Source organism: Nannobrachium achirus (genome assembly GCF_963921795.1).
Source record: "Nannobrachium achirus genome assembly, chromosome: 8".
NCBI lineage: Eukaryota > Metazoa > Chordata > Actinopteri > Myctophiformes > Myctophidae > Nannobrachium > Nannobrachium achirus.
The window spans coordinates 31043359-31065158 of NC_137817.1; the positions used below are offsets into that span (position 1 = coordinate 31043359).

Here is a 21800-nt window from a genome sequence, read left to right on the forward strand (position 1 = left end):
TACTGAAGTGGTTGTCAAAGTGGGGTCCACCGGTCCTTGGGGGATTTCCATCCAGGGGTCACCAGAAAAATGAGGAATCGTTTATTTCACTGCCTAGAAATTATCCCAATGAGATATAAGATTGACTATTCCTGTAGTCTTCAACAGGGGGTCCACAGAGTTACTACAAGGGGTCCTCCAAATCTTTGTGTGTGAACTTTTTTTCTCCTTTTTAACCACTTGAACTCGAGCATCCATAATCTGAAAACTTAGATGATCAAAAAGCTGAGCTTGTAGATCGGCTATTTTTGGCAAAGAGGTTTGGTGTAGAGGGGAAACAGAGCAGACAAGTACAGAGTGAAAGGTCAAGTTTATTAAGTATTGATGGTTCAAGTGGTTAAATATATGAAAACACAAATTGACATGAATCCAAAATACACAATGATTGTGCTGTCAAACAATGAAACTATATGGAATCTATGGAAAAAGGTTGTGGGGGTCCCTTGAAAACCTTCTCTTATGGGGGTCTTAAGCCCAAATTATCTTCAAATGGGGGTCCGTGGTCTAATATCTATCAATTTGGGGGTCCTCGACATGAAAACATTTGAGAACCACTGGCCTACAGTAACAGGCAGTACAGCAACATTGTGTTTACTCTTTTCACTCTAATAATGTTATCCTCTGCACAGCATGACTATGAAGTCTTATCCCATAATGCAATCATTTCAGAAACTATACCATCATACTTTCACATACAATGAAATGTGCTACTCTCAAAACATGGTCCAGTTAAAATGTATTTAATAGTAACAAAATAAAATGAACATACCATATAACAGTAATATCAAGTGAACACTGAACATGTTACAACAGTTCCTGAGTTATTGTACAAATCATTCAAACAAAATCTTTCAACACTGACACGGTTTCAGAAAACACATGAAAACGAATGGTACTGTACTGTTAATGACGCAAAGACTGACAATGTGGAGACTGGATACATACTGAACAGTAAGATACTGTAATCTTTTTGTCCCACGGACAGCTTTATTGCCATACTTACAATAAGGTTTACTCTCTTGATGTATGAAAATTAAAAGAACAAAGAATGTACATGATTTATGTACATTGTAATGCCAAGTCAAGTGGACAATGTGTCCAATATATTTTCACAAAATAATTAGTAAAGCACAGAAGGTCACTTATACACAAAAACAACTCTCAAAATCATACTTTACCAAGTTTATAGTACGTATCGAGTTGCAGCATAATGGGATATATGGTATTAGATTTAACTGGATTTATATATTCAGGCATATTTGTTATTACCTGTAAATACAACAAAGGCTGATAAATTGTGCCTTATGAGTATGAGGTCACCAGCCTTTTACAGTACGCTACTTATCGCCCATGTACAGTAAATACAGTATATACAAAACATTATTCAACCTTTCAACACATGAAATAGTCCATGAGTTGAGCTTATGGTCAAAAAATGTCAAACATTTTGTAAAACAATTTCAATATACATTATATAGTAGAAAGTTGGGAAGTTATAAAAAAGGATTTGTCCAAAAGCCATGTGAGGGAATGTCACTTCCAGCATCTTTTACTACTTGAATATGGTTCGAAATAATACTGATTGTGTGAGGCAATAAAAAAAAACAAGACAAAAAATATAATCTAGTATTAAAGAGTAAAACGTAATTTTAGTGATAACATTGACCACTTAAGCCTTTCAGTGTCATGACAAAAATATCCCAACTACAAGCTCAAAACGTGTTGCGAGCTTGTAGATCTGCTACATAACAACACTGCTGTACGTGTATAAATCAAGTACATAGGCCTAAGTTATGTTTGAGAATATTCACCTCAAACTAGGGATGCAAGGGTAATGTGGTTTAACAATTCCAAAATAATATAAAATCATTAGTACATTATAAAAATAAAGAAGTTATGTAATTAAAGTTACTTTGGCAAGCTGGTTGATTCTATTTTGATGTGCATCAGAGAATAATGTGCCATGTTACGGCTCACATCAAATGAGATTTGATCCTATAGAGCGCCATTGCTGAAATTTCACATAAGTATGTTTTCTTCATACAGTTTTCTTTCTGTTCCTTCCCATCCAATTTGTTGAGTGTCAAATGACGAATGAAGATTTGTGGCGGAAATGACCCTGCAGTATAGGAAAGTTTGAATATTAATTACAGTAATTTATCAAATTAGTTACAGTACTTTTATTTGTAATGTGACATGTAAATAAATATCTGCGGCTTAATTCAACTTTTGACATAACAAATCTGCAATGAGATTGTTTTCCCCCTTTTTCCCCCTCTTTTCTTACCTCATCAGGATCACCATATTCAACACCATCATCTTGTGCTGGCAATTTGTAGCTGAAGAAGAAACATTTTCATAATGGAAATCATAGAAACAAGTTAAATTAATGTCAATGGCTTGCATTAATAAAACATAGCACAAAATTGAGAAGAATAGTTAGTAAAGACATATTTTCATGCTGTACAGTACGAGAGCAACTCACGTATTTTCAGTGTGTTCTTTGCTCGAGAAACATCCATGTTTATGAGCATGGCAAACCCCCACGGTGATGCAAATCAATGCTACTAATGCAGCAAATGCTTTTAGGAAAATCCCAAGGATATCAATATCATCTGCAAGTATTCAAACAGGACATTTTAAAATAGGACCTTCAGGTAACACACATTTAGACATCTCAAAGGAATGACCTTGAAAAGTCCAAATGATCAGCTCCTGTGAGTTACAGTCACAGGAATACAGTAACAACCAGTTGACACTACAGATCTATATAATGCGAGTGCTGCCAGTAGGTGAAATAGGTGGAAAGAAACAATTTTGCTGATTTAAAGACCTTGTTTGCCATACAAACTGAATCACTACTTCTGGTTCTTCGTTCACATACTGTAGCACAGACACAACAAATAAAATGACTTGGACTTAATGGACTGTATACATAGAGTTATAATAAGAATAGAGAGGGCAACGGATATCCCCGCCCGTCCACTTGCATTGAGTTGCTCACCCAGCGCATGAAGTGTACTTCCGCGTTTGAAACGCCTCTGAAACGTGACGTAGTGGGGCTACTATTTGGCTTCTGAGCCAATCGCGACGGTCGGGGCGTGGTCTGGGAGCGAGAAACGGGGAGGCGGGGCTATCTGCCTCAACTGAACTAACTGTTTGAATAGAAGCCCCAACTGCAGTACCTCAAACGGCCACCATGTACTTTTTGCTTCAAAGCGCCCCCAGGGTTCTGGGGGCTTGACTGTATATCATTGCAAGGTAGCTACCTATACAACCCAAAGAGTCTACCAAAGTTCAACATCCATCATTGCTATTTACTACAGGCAAAACACCTAGTCAAATAAAACATCACAGTCTTAATAATAATGTAAAAATGAATGACTGGCACTTACAGACTTCCATCAGCTGTGAAGGACACTGCGCATGTCCTGCGTCATTCTTTGCTTGACAATAGTACTCCCCAGCATCCTCCTTCCTCACCCTTCGGAATTTCTGCAACAAGACACTCATTGTAAAATCAATTGATAGCATAACTCCACATGCACCACATGAATGCGCAAACGCAGGCACGCACACACCGCATCTATTTGAAGGGGGACTTTGCTGATATACTCAATGTGATGCTTTTGTTCTATTTTGAGGACGTTAAATTCTGACAATACTACCACCAGCCTACGTCAAACTCATTGAGTGTAGGCTTGTGACCATTTTCCTGCACGTGGAAGGATCTCTCGATGCACTGAGTACATGTTTTAGTTTGGCAAACAAGACAAGGTGTTATCAAAGCAAATGAACCAACATTCACTACTCCTCTGATTCTCACCAGGCTTCCAGTGTCAGGGTTTATGGTGTAGGATGAGTTGACGAACTTAGGGTTGCTCTTGGGGTCCTGAGGAAGTTCCTCGTTGTTGTGGAACCAGCTGTACTGTGAGGCAGGGAAGCCCTCATTCTCCAAGCAGCGTAGCTCAGAGGATGTCCCAACTGTGACCGCCACTGGTACACTGCACCGCGGTACAACAGGCTTCACTGCATAGAGAATTAGAGATACACACTTTACTGGGTAGAACTAATACAGTGAGCAAACACACATCAGTCTACAGAGAGACAAAACAAATTAGTCATAAACTCTTTTACTCTATAAACCTAATGGGGGAACCTAATAGTGATAAACCCATGAAACTACCAGGTTACAGTACCTCTCACAGCAAGACTGATGAGTATTTCATCAAAGTCCCTTTGGTCATCGATGGCGGCCACCTCACAACGGTATTCTGCCGTGTCTGCCCGTGTAGCGTTGAAGATTACAATATTCGCTGGCTCTCTGAGCTGTGCTCTGTGCTCCAAATCCCCTTGTAGAGAGACAATAACAGTTTATAATACAACCACTCATTCAAATACAGTGTTAACTTATTTCACTGTTCATTTAGTTATTTTCAGGCACTTTCTATTTGGTAAAATTATAAGGAGATGATTTAGCCATTTTGCTAACAGTGTTTAACTGTGTGTTTACCTGATATCCTGTTTTGAAAGTAGACATAACTAGGCACGCCATTCTTGATCTTTTTCCATTCAATCCTTGGGTTGTTTGTTGAGATAGACTCTATCAAACAGGTCAGTTCAATGGCTATGGAAAAAAGACAAATGAGAACAATAGCAACCCAAATCAGTACAAAAGACAATGTAATTACAAAACAATAAACTAATTTGACAGCAACTTACATTCAAACTCATTTGCCCAGACAATCTTGTCTGTAGTTCGGAGGATTACTCCAAATGATGATGGAATAAGGCCTATAAGAAAGGAAATTTATTTTAAAAATCACACACGTACAATAACACAGACTAGAAAATTTGCATGTTGCCTAATAAAATTAGAAAGATTAGATAAGAAACCTAATTTATACCTGTGACAGTATAAATTAGGCTTTTCATAGTGATGAAAACAGAATGTAAGTGTATGACATGCTTAGATTTGGACTGTGCATGTTTTATTAATCAAATGCTGTAACATGCTGAAACTCAAACTAACTAGGCTCCTTGAAGCAGCCATGTATAAATGTTTTAACTCAACTAGATTTATATTGTGAACAACACTGTAAACCAAATGTGCTTTGAGACTATACACAGTTGTATTAACTTGTATATACATGTGGTAGCCATTGCTTATTCAGATTTCTTAACACTTATTTCTGTATATTTTCTAAACACAAATTTGATTAAAAATGTTGAAACCCTGGTTTCTACACGGTAACATTATGTTGGTTAACATTCATCAGCACCAGAGTTTAGAAATAATAAGAGAGATAAAAAGAAACTTCTGAATTCTAAAGAAAGAACAACTTGATCTTTGTTATTATTTTCAAGAAAATACACACAATATGTAGATAGTGATGCACTTATGCATGTTATTGTTTAGTTGACAGCCCTAAGGACATGAGCAGTTCACACACTCAGCTTTTGCTTCGAGTTGGAAAAAAAAAGGAAAAAAAAAAAAGAAAAAAACATCTGAACAGTAAACCCCAAGACATTGCTTGTTAAAAGATGTCCAGTTATGGTTTGAAGTACACACCTTAAAGCAAAGCGTAACATTTTAAAAAGCAGAATGGCAAGGTGCATCATTTACTCATCTTTTTCAGACTAATATGGAGTGATACAGCAATAATTACGTAAGGGGAACTAATGTGTGTAAGCCGTGTGAAGACACAATTCCAAAAGGTTTGTTATTGCGACCGTCAGGTCGCAGTTACTATCAAAACCTCCACAAACTGTGAGTCCGTCCGTCAGTCAGTCCGTCAGTCTGTCTGTCCCTGGGGGACCCCCAGATGTAAAAAATGACCAAATGTGCAAAAATGACCAAATGACCACCCCAACGGGGCTGCTCACGGGGAATTCCCGGGGACCACCGACTCCTGGTGCTCCAGAACGGATGCAAAAGTGGTGGCGCCCCCAGTGGAGGACCCCCTGCCACTGCAGCGCACATAAAATGCCGTAACTCGGGCTAGGAGCGACCGGGAGAGCCGGAGCCGGTACCTATTCGTCCGCCTCGGCGGCGCGGAGACCCCACCCCTCATTTCTCACATGGCCCTCTTCTATCGCCACCATGTGGCGGATTCTTGCAAAACACATTTTTGGACACTGCTCCTACAATTTTTGCCCTAAAATCACGCAAATCGCTACACAGTATGTCTACACTCATCTCATCAACATGGAGCTGTCCCATATAGCGCCACCTTCAGGCCGATTTCTTCAAACACATTTTTGGACACTGCTCCTACAGATTTTGCCCTAAAATCACCCAAATCGGTACACACTATGTCTACATTCAGCGCCAACATCAGGCCGATTTTTTTCAACCACATTTTTGGACACTGCTCCTACACATTTTGCCCTAAAATCACGCTGCGACCTGACGGTCGCTTATCTCCCGATTAGGGAGTCTTACTGGTTTATGAACATGAAAAGGGCTTACTGGTGGTATGGGTAATGCATTTGCGTGGGTCTGTTTATATTTTCTAGTCTCCAATGTGTTCAACCCACTTTGTCTGACTCCTACTACAACAAAACACTTCCAAATATAATAATTGTTGGGTATATGTGGTGCAGAAAGCTCCCCTGCTGGTTAATGAAGACATTCCCTTTCCCTGTGGAGGCAGTACAAAGGGATTCAAATGAAGGTGATTGTAGATAATAATAAGCATTATTTATCTGAATGGGCCTAATGCACGTCAGAGGGATGCACCATAGCAAATCACCACCATACAAATAGTGGTAAATCTTTGGCTCTGGCTGTCTACTCTACCACTTAACCACTTAAACCCTATACTTCATTGACTGACCAGCAGAGATCTATTCTCTGTCCCCTCCTTTTCCCCCTCTACAACAAATTAAATCCCTTCGTCAATAAGAGCCAAGTGTGACATGTTTTGAGCTTGCTATTTTGAACCAAACGTTTGCCTATTTTCACTGATTGTTCGCCTATTGATATACCTAGTTATTACCCATAAAAGCAGCATTAGGGTTCATGTGGTCAATATATTAAAAATGGCTGATGGGGGAGGGCACAGCAGACCACGGCCACACCACTCTGACTCAGTCATAAATAACCATAAACAACCCTGATACGCCCGTGTATAGGCAGGACTACAGCCACGACACAGGGTTCAGTTGTGGTGGACATTTTTGTCAAAATAGATATCTTTTTTGCCACAGACATACAAATGAGTGGGCAATAATATTATCAGAAACACAAAGAGCCAGTCTGATAATGGTCTGTAACTCTGAGAGTTGGTCCATTTGGTTCCATTTGTACATTCTCAGAGTTAAAGGGAAATAAAACATTTGAGAACCACTAGTATTATAGTGGTATGACACTAGTACAGTATCATACATGTTCTGAGGAAACGCCTGCGTGAGTCTGACGCCGCCAGTGTGGGTATGTTGATGTTCATTGAAAATAATGGGGGCGGCTGTTTTGACGAGCGCCGTCTGCACCCGGTGTGTGTGTCCCGTAGGAAGGGAAAGATAGAATAAAGTCGGACTGGACAAGTACTATAGTCTGGTTGACCTGCAGGGGCAACCACACTAATACGATAATTTAAATGGTGTGTAAAAAAAGAAAATCTCAAATTCTCAAAGTCTTTGCCACGGACACATTTTGTCAGCACCACCGCCTTAAACATGTAATGTTGTTGTTAGAATAAACACAGAAGTGCTCAGGAGGAAGTAGGGCTGTCACAATTATCGCAATTATTTGACATAATCGCAATTATTTTGTGATAATCGTCATAATCGTTGAAAGATGTTTATATATGTTCAAACATTTAAAAAATAGTGGAAATAGCAGATCTACAAGCTCACAACGCGTCGCGATCGGCTATTTCCACTATCAATGTTCTTTTTAAAGTGTAAAGTTGTGAAATATGTCCTTCATTTCTTTGTATATTTAGGTTACGCGTCATATCTGCCATGTGCAATTTCAAAGCCTACAAGCCAAACAGAAACGTAATTGTCAACGACAAAAAGACAATTAAATCGTTAATCGCAATTATTTGAGAGACAATTAATCGCCATGTAAAATGTCATATCGTGACAGCCCTAGGAGGAAGTGGACAAAGAAAAAAAAGAAAAAAAACAAAAACAGAATGGGGTCCCAGAATGATATAGGCAGGACCACGGCCTTGTCACTCAGACTCTAGTCTCTCAAGAGCAGCCGAACTGAGCTCGAGTTACAACTGAGCTCCAGTCAAGTGAAAAGGATCGACCTTTTCTTTGACGATGGCTAGCCAGATTGCTCTGACTCAGACACAACCAGAAACAATGATCCGATCATCTGTCCATATATAGGCATATGGATATCCAGTTGTCCATGCCAATATATACCTATGGGCATAAAAGGGACCGACTGATACAGAGATCTCCATATATGGGCACAAAAGGGACTCAAACAGATGGGTCGGGTACAACGTCTAGTCGTCTACTTTGACAAAGCCCTTGACACTGCGCCCCGAACCACTAGTAAATATACATTCCCCATTCCTAAGATGTGCCTAGGCTATAATACATACTCTATACTGGGAATAGTTGTTGTAGCCTTCAAGGTATACTGTACAGGTACAGTATGTACACATACTTTCCTGGGAAAATTGTGAATGAATGGAGCTTATCCTGATAAGGAAAACATTGGTCTTGCCAAAACATCTAGTCCACAGCTGTGGACACTGATGAGACCTGACTCCCAGGTCTCAGCTTCCGTCTCTGTTGCTGACTTTTCCCACCCTGTTCATCAAGAGCTATTTTTACCCCTGCAGTGACTGGACACAAGGAGAGCTTGTCTGACAAATGTTCCCTCTATAAACAGAGTGTTTATTAAGTGGATTATTTTTTCTCAAAACGTGTGCAGTCAGTCAACGTAGGCCTATACATTCTTGCATATAGGACTGAGTTTGAACACAATGTATGTTAGTCTACTCTTAGCTTAAATACAGAAATTAACGACTTTTCATTAAATAAGAAGTTTACACCGGGAGCAAGGCCCGCTTTTCCAGGATTCACGACTAGTCTGAATCCTGAATAGGCTAGTTGTAGGCTATACAAAACACATGAAACAATAACAATGCATAAGAAGTAACACTTTTTCTGTTACAACATACTAATTGCATCTACAACAATGAGAGTGAAATGAGTGATTGTATTTTTAGCTTAATTTTGTTAATTATTGATTTTTTCACTGAATTTATGTTATGGCATTTTTTGTATGGTGCATTTACGCTCTAATAGACTTGGGTAGGGTATGATGCTAAAGCAAAGCCCCTGATATCTAAACTAAAATATCCTTTCATAGACGCATTTTCAGAATAGTTGGCCTACCATAGCCTTGTTTCTTGTCAAAAGCATTAAACCCTAGCGCATAATTATTATAATACATTGAAGCAGGCAGTTTGAAGCCGTGGGAAAGAATCACTATATCCAATTAAATAGACAAAGACTTCAAAATGTGTTTAGAATAAAGCATTCACACACACACACACACACACACACACACACACACACACACACACACACACACACACACACACACACAGGGGACAAATATGTAGGCTAACGAGGAGGGGATCCTTTATATCATGAAAATGATCTCAGCATTTATTGGGAACACCAGCTGATTTTTAATCCCTTTATTGTTTTAATGCATAGACAAGTAGGTCTGTAGCTGGCTGTGGATGACATTCTCTTCTGCATAGCCAGATTTTACAATCCTCTTAAATATGAAAACAGCTGCCCATCCCCAATCCAATGCTGTTGATCCAGTACATCTAAAAAAAGCCCCATTCCCAGACATTCCTTCACAGTAACGGCAAATCTGCCAAAGATAGAGCCCACACTACATCATACAACATGGAGCAATGTGTAGACAAGTTACAATAGAGATAAATGTACCACAGTGGCTATGTCATTCTAAGAATATGCCCAAACATAAGAAAAGGGTAAACTCCTTGGTTAAATGGAAAAGGGGGGAATCTAAGAAAAGCATGTCAAACGACAGCCTTAAGGTGGTTGCACACTGCTGCGTTTTTCGGGCCGAATATCGGAGTGATTTTTGGAGCGCGTGAATAAAAAAATCAACCTCACGTTATGTCAGTCACGTTTGCACACTGCCGCCCGTTTCGCGCACCACTCGGTCCCTTGCTCTCTCTATCTCTCTCTCTCTCCTTGCCCTGAAAAACGCATTTCGCAACGAAAAACGCAGCAGTGTGCAACCAGCTTTACCCTATGCTTTCTTCAAACAAAAAAAGCTATAGGCTATAATGTACAACAGTACACATGACAATGGATAGAACAGTTACATCCATAAATAGCGGTACAGTATGTAACTTGTATAGTGTTTTCTATCAGAATAAGCTAAATAAAATAAAGTAAACATTTTCTACTCTCATTATCATTCTACACCTTTGATTCAATACATTCTCCACTACACAGCAATTCCAGTTATCCCAATTTAATTAATCCATGATCAAAGTCCTGTATTCCTAAATGGTTATTTCACAGATGCTGTAAATGCGCTCGTTTCCCTTTAATATTAAAATACTCTCTGAAGTGTTATGATGAATACATATACAACCTCGCCAGGTGAACTAGCCTAAGTAATATTGCTAATACTAGTACTAATAATACATTAGTAAAAACATTAGGTGTTGTTCAACAACCTGTTTCAACACATGGATACACTTACTTTACTTTAGGCTTTTGGAAAACAGTGGGTTTATTTTTGTATTGTTAAGTGTCCTTGGGTTTTTGAAAGGTGTTATATCCACCTCTTTCCGCGGGAGTTTGCTGGAGGCGACTGGAGATTATTTGGACCACACTTCCGGTTTAACAGCAGACATACAAGCTCACGTCGCGTCGCAGATGCAGCCTGTTGTGAGCTTGTAAATCACACTCGGCCGCGGCGCCGGAAGCTCGGTACAGACTCTGCGCAATGCACTATGGGGCATTGGAAACTCGCGGATAAATTCAAATTATTACTTGCGCCAGCAGAGTGCGCAAGTACTGCGTTTGGCTGCGTATTTATGTATGTCTGTTTTTGAGCGGTGGTAGACCGCTCCATAGCATGGCCGTGTGTGTATCCGTGTATGTATCCGTGTATGTATGTGTGTATGTAGCCTGAACTACCACTCAGTGACCAGAGAGGGTGCTCTTGAGTCTAGTCTGAGCATCAACTGCAATATTCTCTCTCTCTCTCTCTCTCTCTCACACACACACACACACACACACGCACACACACACACACACACACACACACAACCACCGCTCAGTTCACACGGGTGTGATTTTTTACTTGAGAGCTACTTTTAAAATGACCAGCACAACATGATCTACCCACCCCAAAAGAATGTACCTGAGGGGGCTTTGGAACAGCAGCACTGGCGTCATACAGTATAAGACCAACGCACTTGAAATGGGAAATATTGGGGGGAAAAGTCTTCATGCCATTCTGTATGGAAGTGGTAGGTTTTCAGGTTCTTTGTAATGCTACTGTACTGACTCTTGAAAACAAAGCTTTGAATTGGGGGTTTTCCTACTTTAGAACTAGAAGCCATGAAGGGAGCTGACATGCCCTTCTTGATGAAATTCAATCAAGTTACCTTAATTGACAGATGTCAAAAAGACTGGTTTTGTGATTTTTTATTATATATATTTTAGGGGCATGTCATGTGATCTACCTACCTGAACAGCCTTTGTGATCTACTGGTAGATCACGATCTAAATTTTGGGCACCCCTGCCGTAGCCCAATCAGGGACCAGCATTTCTGTCAATGTCATCATTAACTGCCAATGAGGGACCATCATTCCTAGTGATGCCAGTGGTGAGCGCATCTCATGGCGTGTTCTGCTGACGCACAGCGCAAGTTGGCACCTCGACAGAGTGCAGTTCTAGTTATTTGTGGTCTCGCCTTTCTGTTATTGCGACCGTCAGGTCGCAGTTTAGTATCAAAACCTCCACCGGCCGTCCGTCCGTCGGTCGGTCACACGTCACACCTTTGCCCTGCTCATATCTCCGCATCAGTATGACATCACACTGCTGACATCAGTATGACATCACACCGTACACAAATGACCCTTATATAAGACCGGCATTATCTACCGACAGATTAGTAACAAGATGTCAAAATCGTCTAGTCTTCATTATTTATAGAGTGAGTTCCGTTGCGTGAGTTCCGTCACGTGAGTTCCGTCACGTGAGTTCCGTCGCAGGCAGGGCCCTTAGCCAATGAGGTGTGGAAAATCTGGGAGTGGTGTTAGCTGGAGTATTGGTTGAGCTTCACATGACAGTTTGCACGCTGCAGAATATAGTACGAGCGAGCCCACACTGTTTCGTAGGAACAGTATCTCTAGTTGTTTATTGTTATTATTACATTACAGCAAGTGCAACTGTTGGTCAGTGTGGTAACTGGTGCTGCATTTGGCTCTTGCCCTGCCTTTATCTACACACCTAACCTTAATCCTGAGCAGTGCAGTAACAGCAAACTCAGTGTAGAATGATCCTAATCACCACTTAAATAATTGATTTGAATTAGGCTACATCTCACTTTAGTAAGTTATCATCAAAGGCAAAATACATATGGAATCAATCAACTAGTTTGACACTCACCCCATGAACTCACACCAAGCACCACTGCATCCCCAGTTAGAGGGCATGGCATTAACTGTACCACTGTTACTGTAACTGGTGGCAAGCACTTGTGACCTTTTGTCCGCTATAGTGCCATTAGAGCACAGAAGTAAAATGCTGACTCCAGCTGACAACTTTAGAATGCTTGCTCTCATTGTAAGGGATTAAAGGGAATATGTCACCAGATATCAACCAGTGAAACAGCACAGCTGTGTGCATGTTTAATGCCTACTATGTTTTAGTGTGTATTTTAGGGACATCACTCCTTATGACCTCAAACCAGTTTTACTATTCTAGATTTTTCTTTAAAGTTGTGTGTCTGTGATGGATATGGCTAAATAACCAGATAAGATGATATTAGTCAATGTCAGGCAGCCATGTTCTTTCTTATTGCAAATAAAATAAAACCAATAGGCCTAATATTTGCATATCGTTATGCAGCTATCGTATGCAATCATTAATTAGAGATGTTACAGATTAGATGCATAATTTCACTAACATTAAACACATTATGCTACTACTGCAGCATGTGTGTGGCAGCATGTTGGCACATTTCCACCACATTTGAATCGTACTACTACAAAGACAACACATCCGGCTAGCTAATGTCAGAACTGAAAACTATTCTAAACTAGATTCCGATGCAGAGCCAAGCAAACAACATCGATGGCTAACCCCGTTTACGCTACAGTACAGCGTAATAGTGCCAATGACAGCCCATCATTCGCCTGCAAAGCAGCTGCTTCGAGTTAACGCTAACGGAATGCATGCACACAAAACGTTTCGTTAACAGCTTTGAGAAAAGGAAAATAAAAACTTACGGATGCTTGAATAGAGCACACAAAAAGCTGCCAGTCGTGCAATCGCCATCTTGTTGCCTCTGATTTATCGGTAATACTTGCACACACAAGCTGTATGAGAGTCAGCAGCCACCTCGCGGAGGTATGAGAGAGGATGGTGGGCAGCAGACTGCTGGATGTTGCTATCGACGAGGTTCCACCACCAGGGTTTCCATGGCTACAAGGGCATCAGGGCGGAAGGGGGGTGACTTCAGAGACCCGGAAACACTGAGATACATCATCAATCATCCAGATTAAACGGTTCCAATCGATGCCAGCAATTCAGTCTTTTTGGTTTAGAAATCGATCTCATTATCCAATTTTAAAGTATTGACAACAAAACTACAACATAAAAATAAATAATCAAATACTTAAATACTTTTTTTTTTCTTTTTAATTCCATTTCACTTGAATCAATCAAACAGGCCCACATGTGGTGCCTTAAATTTGTGCGTGCGTGCGTGTGCGTGCGTGCGTGAGACAAACAATGACCTGGATGTCATCAAAGTCCAGACTTGTAAAATAGTATTTTTGGCTTAGAAATCGATTTCATTATCCATGTTAAAGTATTGACAAGTTGACAGCAAAACTATAACACACTTTTTTTTGTGTGTGTGAGACAAAAACTAGCCTGGATGTCATCAAAGGCCAGATATTTCAGCAAGTGATCATTGTACGCTGAGTTGGAGTTACATTCAGTTCCACCGACTAAACAGTAGGTGGCAGTATAAAACGACATAAAGGTACAAATCTTTGTATTATTATCCATCAGCCAATATATCATCAGACCACCTGAATACTAGAACAGAATATTGTAGCCCTACTGAAACACAATTGCCAAGTTATTTTCATATATTAGCATCATAGTAGGGAGTTCCTATTAGGCCTGCTGGTGACCTGTGACGCCTCCAAGGTAATATTGTGGTGATCATTCAAACCATTACGAAAGCAATATTGATTTAAGATCAGTGTGGCTTGACAAGTGTGCAAATCACTTGGAACATATGTCCTTCTATGTCAACAGTATCTCTGAAAGAAATCTTAATTATCAGCTACATAGAAAACATCATACAAAAACAAGATATAGGATTAGGAGGACATTAGGATAAATATAGGCCTACCAAGTATATTGATAAATGAAGTAAGTCACTTCATTTGTGTAACTAGGCCTATACTAAACCATTTATTTTAGACCTATATTGTTTATTAAATGAATCTATTTGATGCCTTGGTAACCACTAATCTTCCAGGCGTCCACAACATAGGGCTAATACATAAATAGCCTATGACATAAAACATAAATAGCATACAGTTAAAATAGTAGGCTACAATCAGATGTGTAAGCCTATTGTATACAAACAATCCTACATTCTAAAAATCACATATGAAAACAAGAAGTAAAATAGGTTCCAGTCATATGGTCAGGTTAATTCTTAGGTGTTTCTCGAGTAGTTTTGTGAATGATACCAATTATACTCTATAATTATACTATAATAATTAAGGTATACCTAATTGAAAAAGATCAACTCTCTGCCTTCTTTTAGTACCTATGCACAAAGGCTGCTGTAGCAATTACCTGCTTAGAAGTGTTGATAGTATGTTGCTAGGTAATCGCTTGCAATGAGAATGCCTCTCATGGAAGCCCCTCGTGGCCCCTCGTGTGAATTGTTTCTTTCCCCCTAGAGAATGAACCATCAAAGGCCTTGGTGCTTGGTCCTTTAATTTACGTTCATTGTATTTATTTACACACAGCAACTGAATACCAAAATATCTCTGATTGGTTGTAGGATTCTTGGTCCTTACGTATTTATACGTATTTATGACTACAAAGAGATTCAGGCTCAGGCAGCTTTGGCAGCAGCAGTAGCTCATCAGGATGAGTTGAGCACTGTTTCTCAATGTCAGGTTCGGGGACTACCAAGGGTCCAAATGGTCCCTACATTTGGTCTGTAAGTGTGAGAGAATACAAATGGAACTTTTTTTACCTCTTTGGGATTCCAATCTATACTGTAAAATTAACAGTGTTCATTTAACTCTGAGAGTGTACAAATGTTCATTTGGTTCATGGACTCTATTTACTCCATGTACCCTGTTATTTGTTGAAATGGGTGCATAGATGGAACTTAATCTGGTCTTGCGATCAAGTAGAGCATCTGCTAAATGCCACAATTGTAAATTGTAAATGTGATTGTTTGAAAGGTTTTCTAAGAAAAAGCTGACATTGCAGTATCCATGCACATAACATTTTAAAAGCCTTTGCAAGCAAATCCCATTAAATTACTTGAAACAAAGCTTCCAAACGCTCATACTCTTAATACTTAATTTGAGGTGACAGTTTCTTCCATTCTATATCCATTAATAATTTGTTGTTATCATTCAACTAAATGCTATATTTCATTTATGCCCTCTATAAGCTATGAGTGTCAATACACTTGATGAACATAACAGCTCAGCTGAATAGATAATTTTATGACCTATGTCCTGGGACAGAGTATGGTTTAAATTTTAAGTATGTCACCAAGGCAGATTGAAAATGGTCCCCTGCTACAATATTACCATCCCAGTGTATCTCTTTCTGGAAGGGAGGACATACCGTTTTGTTGAAGACAGCACACCATATGGCAATATTTTGACATCTGCAAGTTCTGAACTGTATAATATTAAGTGCTAGACTTGTGTGCTAGTTTTATGAGTTGAGATCTCAGGATGACCTTGTCCTGAGTGTAGTCCCACTCTAGGCTTCAACATGTGAATGGAGTTTCTATGGGTATAATAACAAGAAGAAAGAGCAACTCCTTGGTTACCACTAAATTCAGTTCATGTAAAATAGCTAAAGGTCACATGGAAATTGTTAAAAGGTAGAAGTCAATAGCCAAAAGAAAAAATCACCAAAGCTCGGGGGAAGTACTCTGGGGTTCCAAGTACTGTAACTAACCATGGGATTTTTGTTGTTGTTTTTGTTTGAGGAGATAAATGTAATATTTGATAAATATTCTTAGGAAACGAAAATCCCTTAGTTGCTAGTACACATGGCAGATTGGCAGATGCTGAACCCAGAGCTTAATTAACACCATGTTATTTATAGACTTCACAACAGAGCTGAGACACTCATGACAGTGATGGAAGATGGGCATGTTTAAAGATTGGATGATTAAGAGAGAGAGGAATATACAGTACTATTTTTATTTAAGACATTTGCCTAATTTTCACTCTGCTGTAAGCACCCCATCCTAGAATATTGATGTATAATAAAAGTGGTTAAACCTATCCAATTCTCAGTTGTAGTGAAGGGTGTATGTGTGTATGGCATTTGGCTTCAGGTACTGCCTGTCACAATTACATAATCGTCTAATCGCACACAGCTGCAGGTACGCCTGTCACAATTACATAATCGCTTAATCACAATTATTTGAGATAATCCCAATTATTATTGCATAATTGTTATAATGATTTACAAGATTTTCATAGATTAAATACATGTATATATAAATATATACACACTGTATATATACATATATATACAGTGTATATACACATAAATATATATATATATATATATATATATATATATATATATATATATATATATAGTGTGTGTGTGTGTGTGTGTGTGTGTGTGTGTGTGTGTGTGTGTGTGTGTGTGTGTGTGTGTGTGTATTCGTCAGATCTGCCTTGTGCAATTTCTGTTTATGAAACCTAAAGTCCAAACAGAAATTAAATGTAACATGGTTATCAACTACACATGATACCTTAGCTGCTAAATTGAGTTCAACAAGATATATTAATGTGTGAATCGCTGACCTTGATTACTAAATGCAGTGCTTTTAATAGGTGTGCAGAGGTAGCCTGACAATGTACTGTTCTGTGAAGAGAAGACCTTGACTAATATAGGTTGCCTTTGTCATCAGAAATATACTGTAGCTGGAAATTGGATTACATCTGCTCCATGTGACTGGGTAGACATATGATGATATGGGAATGACTGCTCTTCTTCCAAGATGATCCAGACGCTTTGGTATCTATCATTCAATGCACGTGTACTGTAGCTATACTGTGAGAGTGGATGTCTAACAGCTGACATTACATTGTCTTTATCAGATAGGCTAGAGATACTTGGTCTTAGAGGGTTTAATAGAATTCAAATGTCACTTCACTTTTTTCCAACACATGGCCTTATTTATCAAATAGGCTGCTTTTTGCTGACACTGCTCCTACAGATCTTGCCTAAAAATCACACAAACTCGCAACTCATCTCAGCAACATGCATCTGTACCATTTATCATATTCCCTCCTGATAGGCGACGATTGCCTTGCTGGATTACTCCCTTTTCAACAAAATTCCGCACATCATGAACACCACATGCCTTTTTTTTTTTTGCAATTAGCCACGCACATTCCCTCAACACATAGGCATACATGCTTAAAATCTTCACATCTACCTGCACATGGCCCTCTTCTAGCGCCACCATGTGGCCGATTTTTGCAAATCACATATTTTGCCACTGCCACTTACAGGCCAATTTGTGTATACATGCAACCTGATTAGGGAGTCTTACTGGTTTATATTTCAGAGACTACATGTGTTGAGGTGTCATCTTTTTCTTTTGTTTATTGTTTATGTTTATGTTTATGTTTATTTTCTTTTTTTATATACATACAAAACAACACATACAATACAATAAAAGCAAAGTTCAGACAAAACAAACAAACAAAAAAACAAAACAAAAAACACAAAAAACCTGAAGAATATAAAATAATCATGACACAAAGAGCACATACATCACATCAACATCCCGATTCATAAGCCACAAGGCCAGACAAATGACCGTAGAGAGAAAAGAAAATTAAAAAAAAACAGCTACCCTACCCCTGGTTCCTCCATCAGATAGGAAAGATCGTTTCCCTTGACATACTGAATAAAATGTCCCCATATTTTCTCAAATAGCTCTTGTTTGTTTTTGAGAGTGTATTTAATTCTTTTCAATATAGGAAGGCATAAAGATAGTTCCTTAAACCACTGAGCGATGCTAGGTTTCCCTGTCTTTTTCCATGAAAGGGCGATAACCCTTTTGGCGTGTAGGAACCCAAGGTCCAGAAATTGTATCTCACAGTTTTTTATCTTATGGCCGATCGGGTAAAGGCCTAATAAGAAGAGTTTTGAGGTGTCATCATTTGCTGAAAATTATGTTTGATTTAACGTCAACAATTGTTTATTTTAGCTATTCAATTATCACCATGCAACATTGTTTTGTTCCCCATTCAATACTAAAATCTACCCTTAATTTATTCTGAAAGTGTACAAATGGAATAAAATGGATCTGTAATCCATTTTGTATACACTCAGTGTTAATGTAACACAAGTACTGACAACTAGCAGCATACTACAGTGAAGTCAGGCTGTTTGTTGACTTTGTAAGAGGAAAGCGTTGCTACTTTAACACAAGAGAAAGGTTTGCATGCCATATCGATCGTGTATCCTGAGATTCCTGACCATCTTCTAAATAGAAAATATAAACTCAGAAAAAGAAGAAAATAATACATTGAATCTAAAAACTGCATGGCCTTCCTGTCTCTTTAGCTATCGTAAGTCACCATGTGTGCAGTTTGTGAACAAAGCCCCACAAATCATAATCTATTATTCAGTGGTGAAGCTGCACTATACACAGAGAATCCGGATGGCACTATCTTCGCATTGACAAACTGGTTGCTAGTGAACAACTGTGTGATTAGAGCTTACATCTACAAATGGATGTAGTGACATTTATAAATAGCCTACTTCACTTATAAGTACAATTGAATACCAGAAGAGTCACCGGAAAGAAACTCGCCCGAGCTGATGGTTTATGACCTTTGATTGATTGATGGATTGAGTTATTTATTAGAAGTTTTGGATAGGAAAAGGTACAGTTTCTGGGTTGAATATAAATCAAGTAACCTTGTTTAACCTTTCGTTATTTGTGTTTCAAATAACTAAAAGTTAAACAAGGTTAATGTTATGTTGCAGTCATTTGGACATTGACAACAAAACACTGTCAATGATAAGCTGAGAATATCATATTGATATTAATTAATGTGTGATAATAGCTGACATACGTTGGCTTCGAGCCATGTTATCAGCTTTCCTTTCAGGTTATTGCACTGACAACACAGGCAGTGGCTCAGTAGGTGGAGCAGCCATCTTGGAATCAGAGAACTCTTGGTTCGATTCTTGCTTTATTGTCACATCACAGTTTTCCATAGAAAAAAGAAAGGGAAGAAGAAAGGGAAGAGAGATCAATCAAAGAAAACAAAAAATTATACATAGTACCTGAGGTAAGATACTGTATAAAGGAGTGTAGCATAGCATCAGATGTATATTAGTGTATGTGATAGGGCATTAACAAAAAAGTCGACAAGTCGACTGAGTCGACTTCATTGCACAAGTCGACTCCCACCAGAGAAAGTCGAAAGTCGAAGTAAAAAAAAAAAAAAATCCTTTTCTATCATTATTTTTGCTCCATGTGTGCGTCTGTACAGCATTCAAACAGTAGGATTGGTAATTGTCAAGGACGGAATGTCCAATATGGTTTTATTGTGAAAATAGCCGATCTACATGATCACAACGCCTCGCGATCATGTAGATCGGCTATTTTCACAATTTCTGCCTCTATATATTTGACAATTTGGACAATGTTTAATTTGTCATTTTAGAGGTATTAAAAAGTCCTTAAATTGTCAGTTTAGAAATGTGAAGATACCCTCTATACACTTAAACTTTATGTTTGTTTGTTTACAGTTGAGTGAGAAAACAATGTTGCACATTAAGTTAATCATCTGGGGACCCCCCAAAATAATTGGGGGAGTTGGGTGTGATGTGATGACGTCATCAAACGATAAAGTCGATGTTGCGCTTTATACTGTGGTAGGCCTCCTTGAAGGGGTTTGAACAGTTTGTGGCTGGGGTGGTGCTTGTCCTTGACGATGCGCTGGGCTAAAACTACACACCGCCTTTTGTACAGTTCCTGGAGCGCGGGGAGCTTGCTTCCCATCATGCTCTCTGCCGATCGCACCACTCGATGTAGATTTTATTTTCTCGGGCAGTACAGTTTCCTTACCAAGCCGTAACACAGCCTGATTGAATGCCTATACTCTGAACTTCTTCAGGCGGCAGAGCCAGTAGTCGCTGAGCCTTTTTCCTCACGTGTGTGGTGTGTGTCTCCCCTTAGAGCAAGGGTCTTCAACGGGGGTCCGGGACCCCTAGGGGGTCCTCAGAGTTACTACAGGGGGTCCTCCAAATCTTTGTGTGATAGAAACGTTTTATATTAACCACCCTATAGTGTCCATATTCTGAGAACTTTAGCCAAAAATAGGAGCTGATCTACAAGCTCACAACGCCTCGCGCTGTGAGGTGTTGTGAGCTTGTAGATCGACTATTTTCAGCAAAGAGGTTTGGTGTAGAGGGGAAAAAGAGCGGACTAAGTACAGAGTGAAAGGTCAGATTTATTAAGTATTGACGGTTCAAGTGGTTAAATATCTGAAAACACAAAATGACATGGATCCAACACACACTGATGATTGTGCTGTCAAACAATGAAACTATGGAATCTCTGAAAAGGTTGTGGGGGTCCCTGCTTCATCTCTCTCTCAACTAATGGGTCCTTGGCCTGAAAACGTTGAAGACCCCCGGCCCTTATAGAGCTCCTCCTTGATGTGTACTCTGAGGAACTTGAACTCGCTGACCCTGAGCTCCATCTATGAGGATGGGCCCCAGATCTCTCCATGGCTTCCTGAAGTCCACAATCATCTCCTTGGTCTTGTCGACGTTACGGGCGAGGTTGTTCCCCCCGCACCAGAGTGCCAGTGACTTGATCTCATCTCTTTCGGCCGACTCTTCATTGTTGCCAATCCGACCTATCATGAAGTGTCCTTGAGCAAAACTCTCACTGCTCCAGATGGGCAGATTGGTGCCTTGCATGGTTTCCACTGCTGTGTGTGAGATGGGTGAATGTGAAATATGTTGTAAAACGCTTTGGAGAAAGGCGCTATATAAATGCAATCCATTTACTAATGTGTAATGATGTGCCAATCAACGTGTTCAGGTGCTGGTACCCTAGCCTGGCGGGGCCCGACGTCATCTGCGTTCACTCACTCATTCCTTCCACAGTATAACGTCTGGACTTCCGTTGATTGGCAGCGAGTATACCGATTATTCTCTGATCGGGGCCAATCAGTGACTGCTTCCGCACTATGCTTCCGCACAACAAACGTGA

General features: G+C 39.5%; 1 protein-coding gene across 1 annotated transcript; it reads right to left on the minus strand.

Moving 5' to 3' along the window:
- Nucleotides 1-2122: 2122 nt before the first annotated feature.
- On the minus strand, nt 2123-13582 carry jam3a (junctional adhesion molecule 3a; the record flags this gene model as incomplete). The annotated part of the gene is made up of 9 exons (XM_080732268.1): nt 2123-2158; nt 2327-2378; nt 2525-2654; nt 3435-3534; nt 3866-4068; nt 4239-4391; nt 4553-4666; nt 4762-4833; nt 13534-13582. The coding sequence occupies 9 exons, from the start codon at nt 13580-13582 to the stop codon at nt 2123-2125; spliced, it is 909 nt and encodes a 302-aa protein (XP_080588394.1).
- Between the last annotated feature and the right edge of the window lie 8218 nt (nt 13583-21800).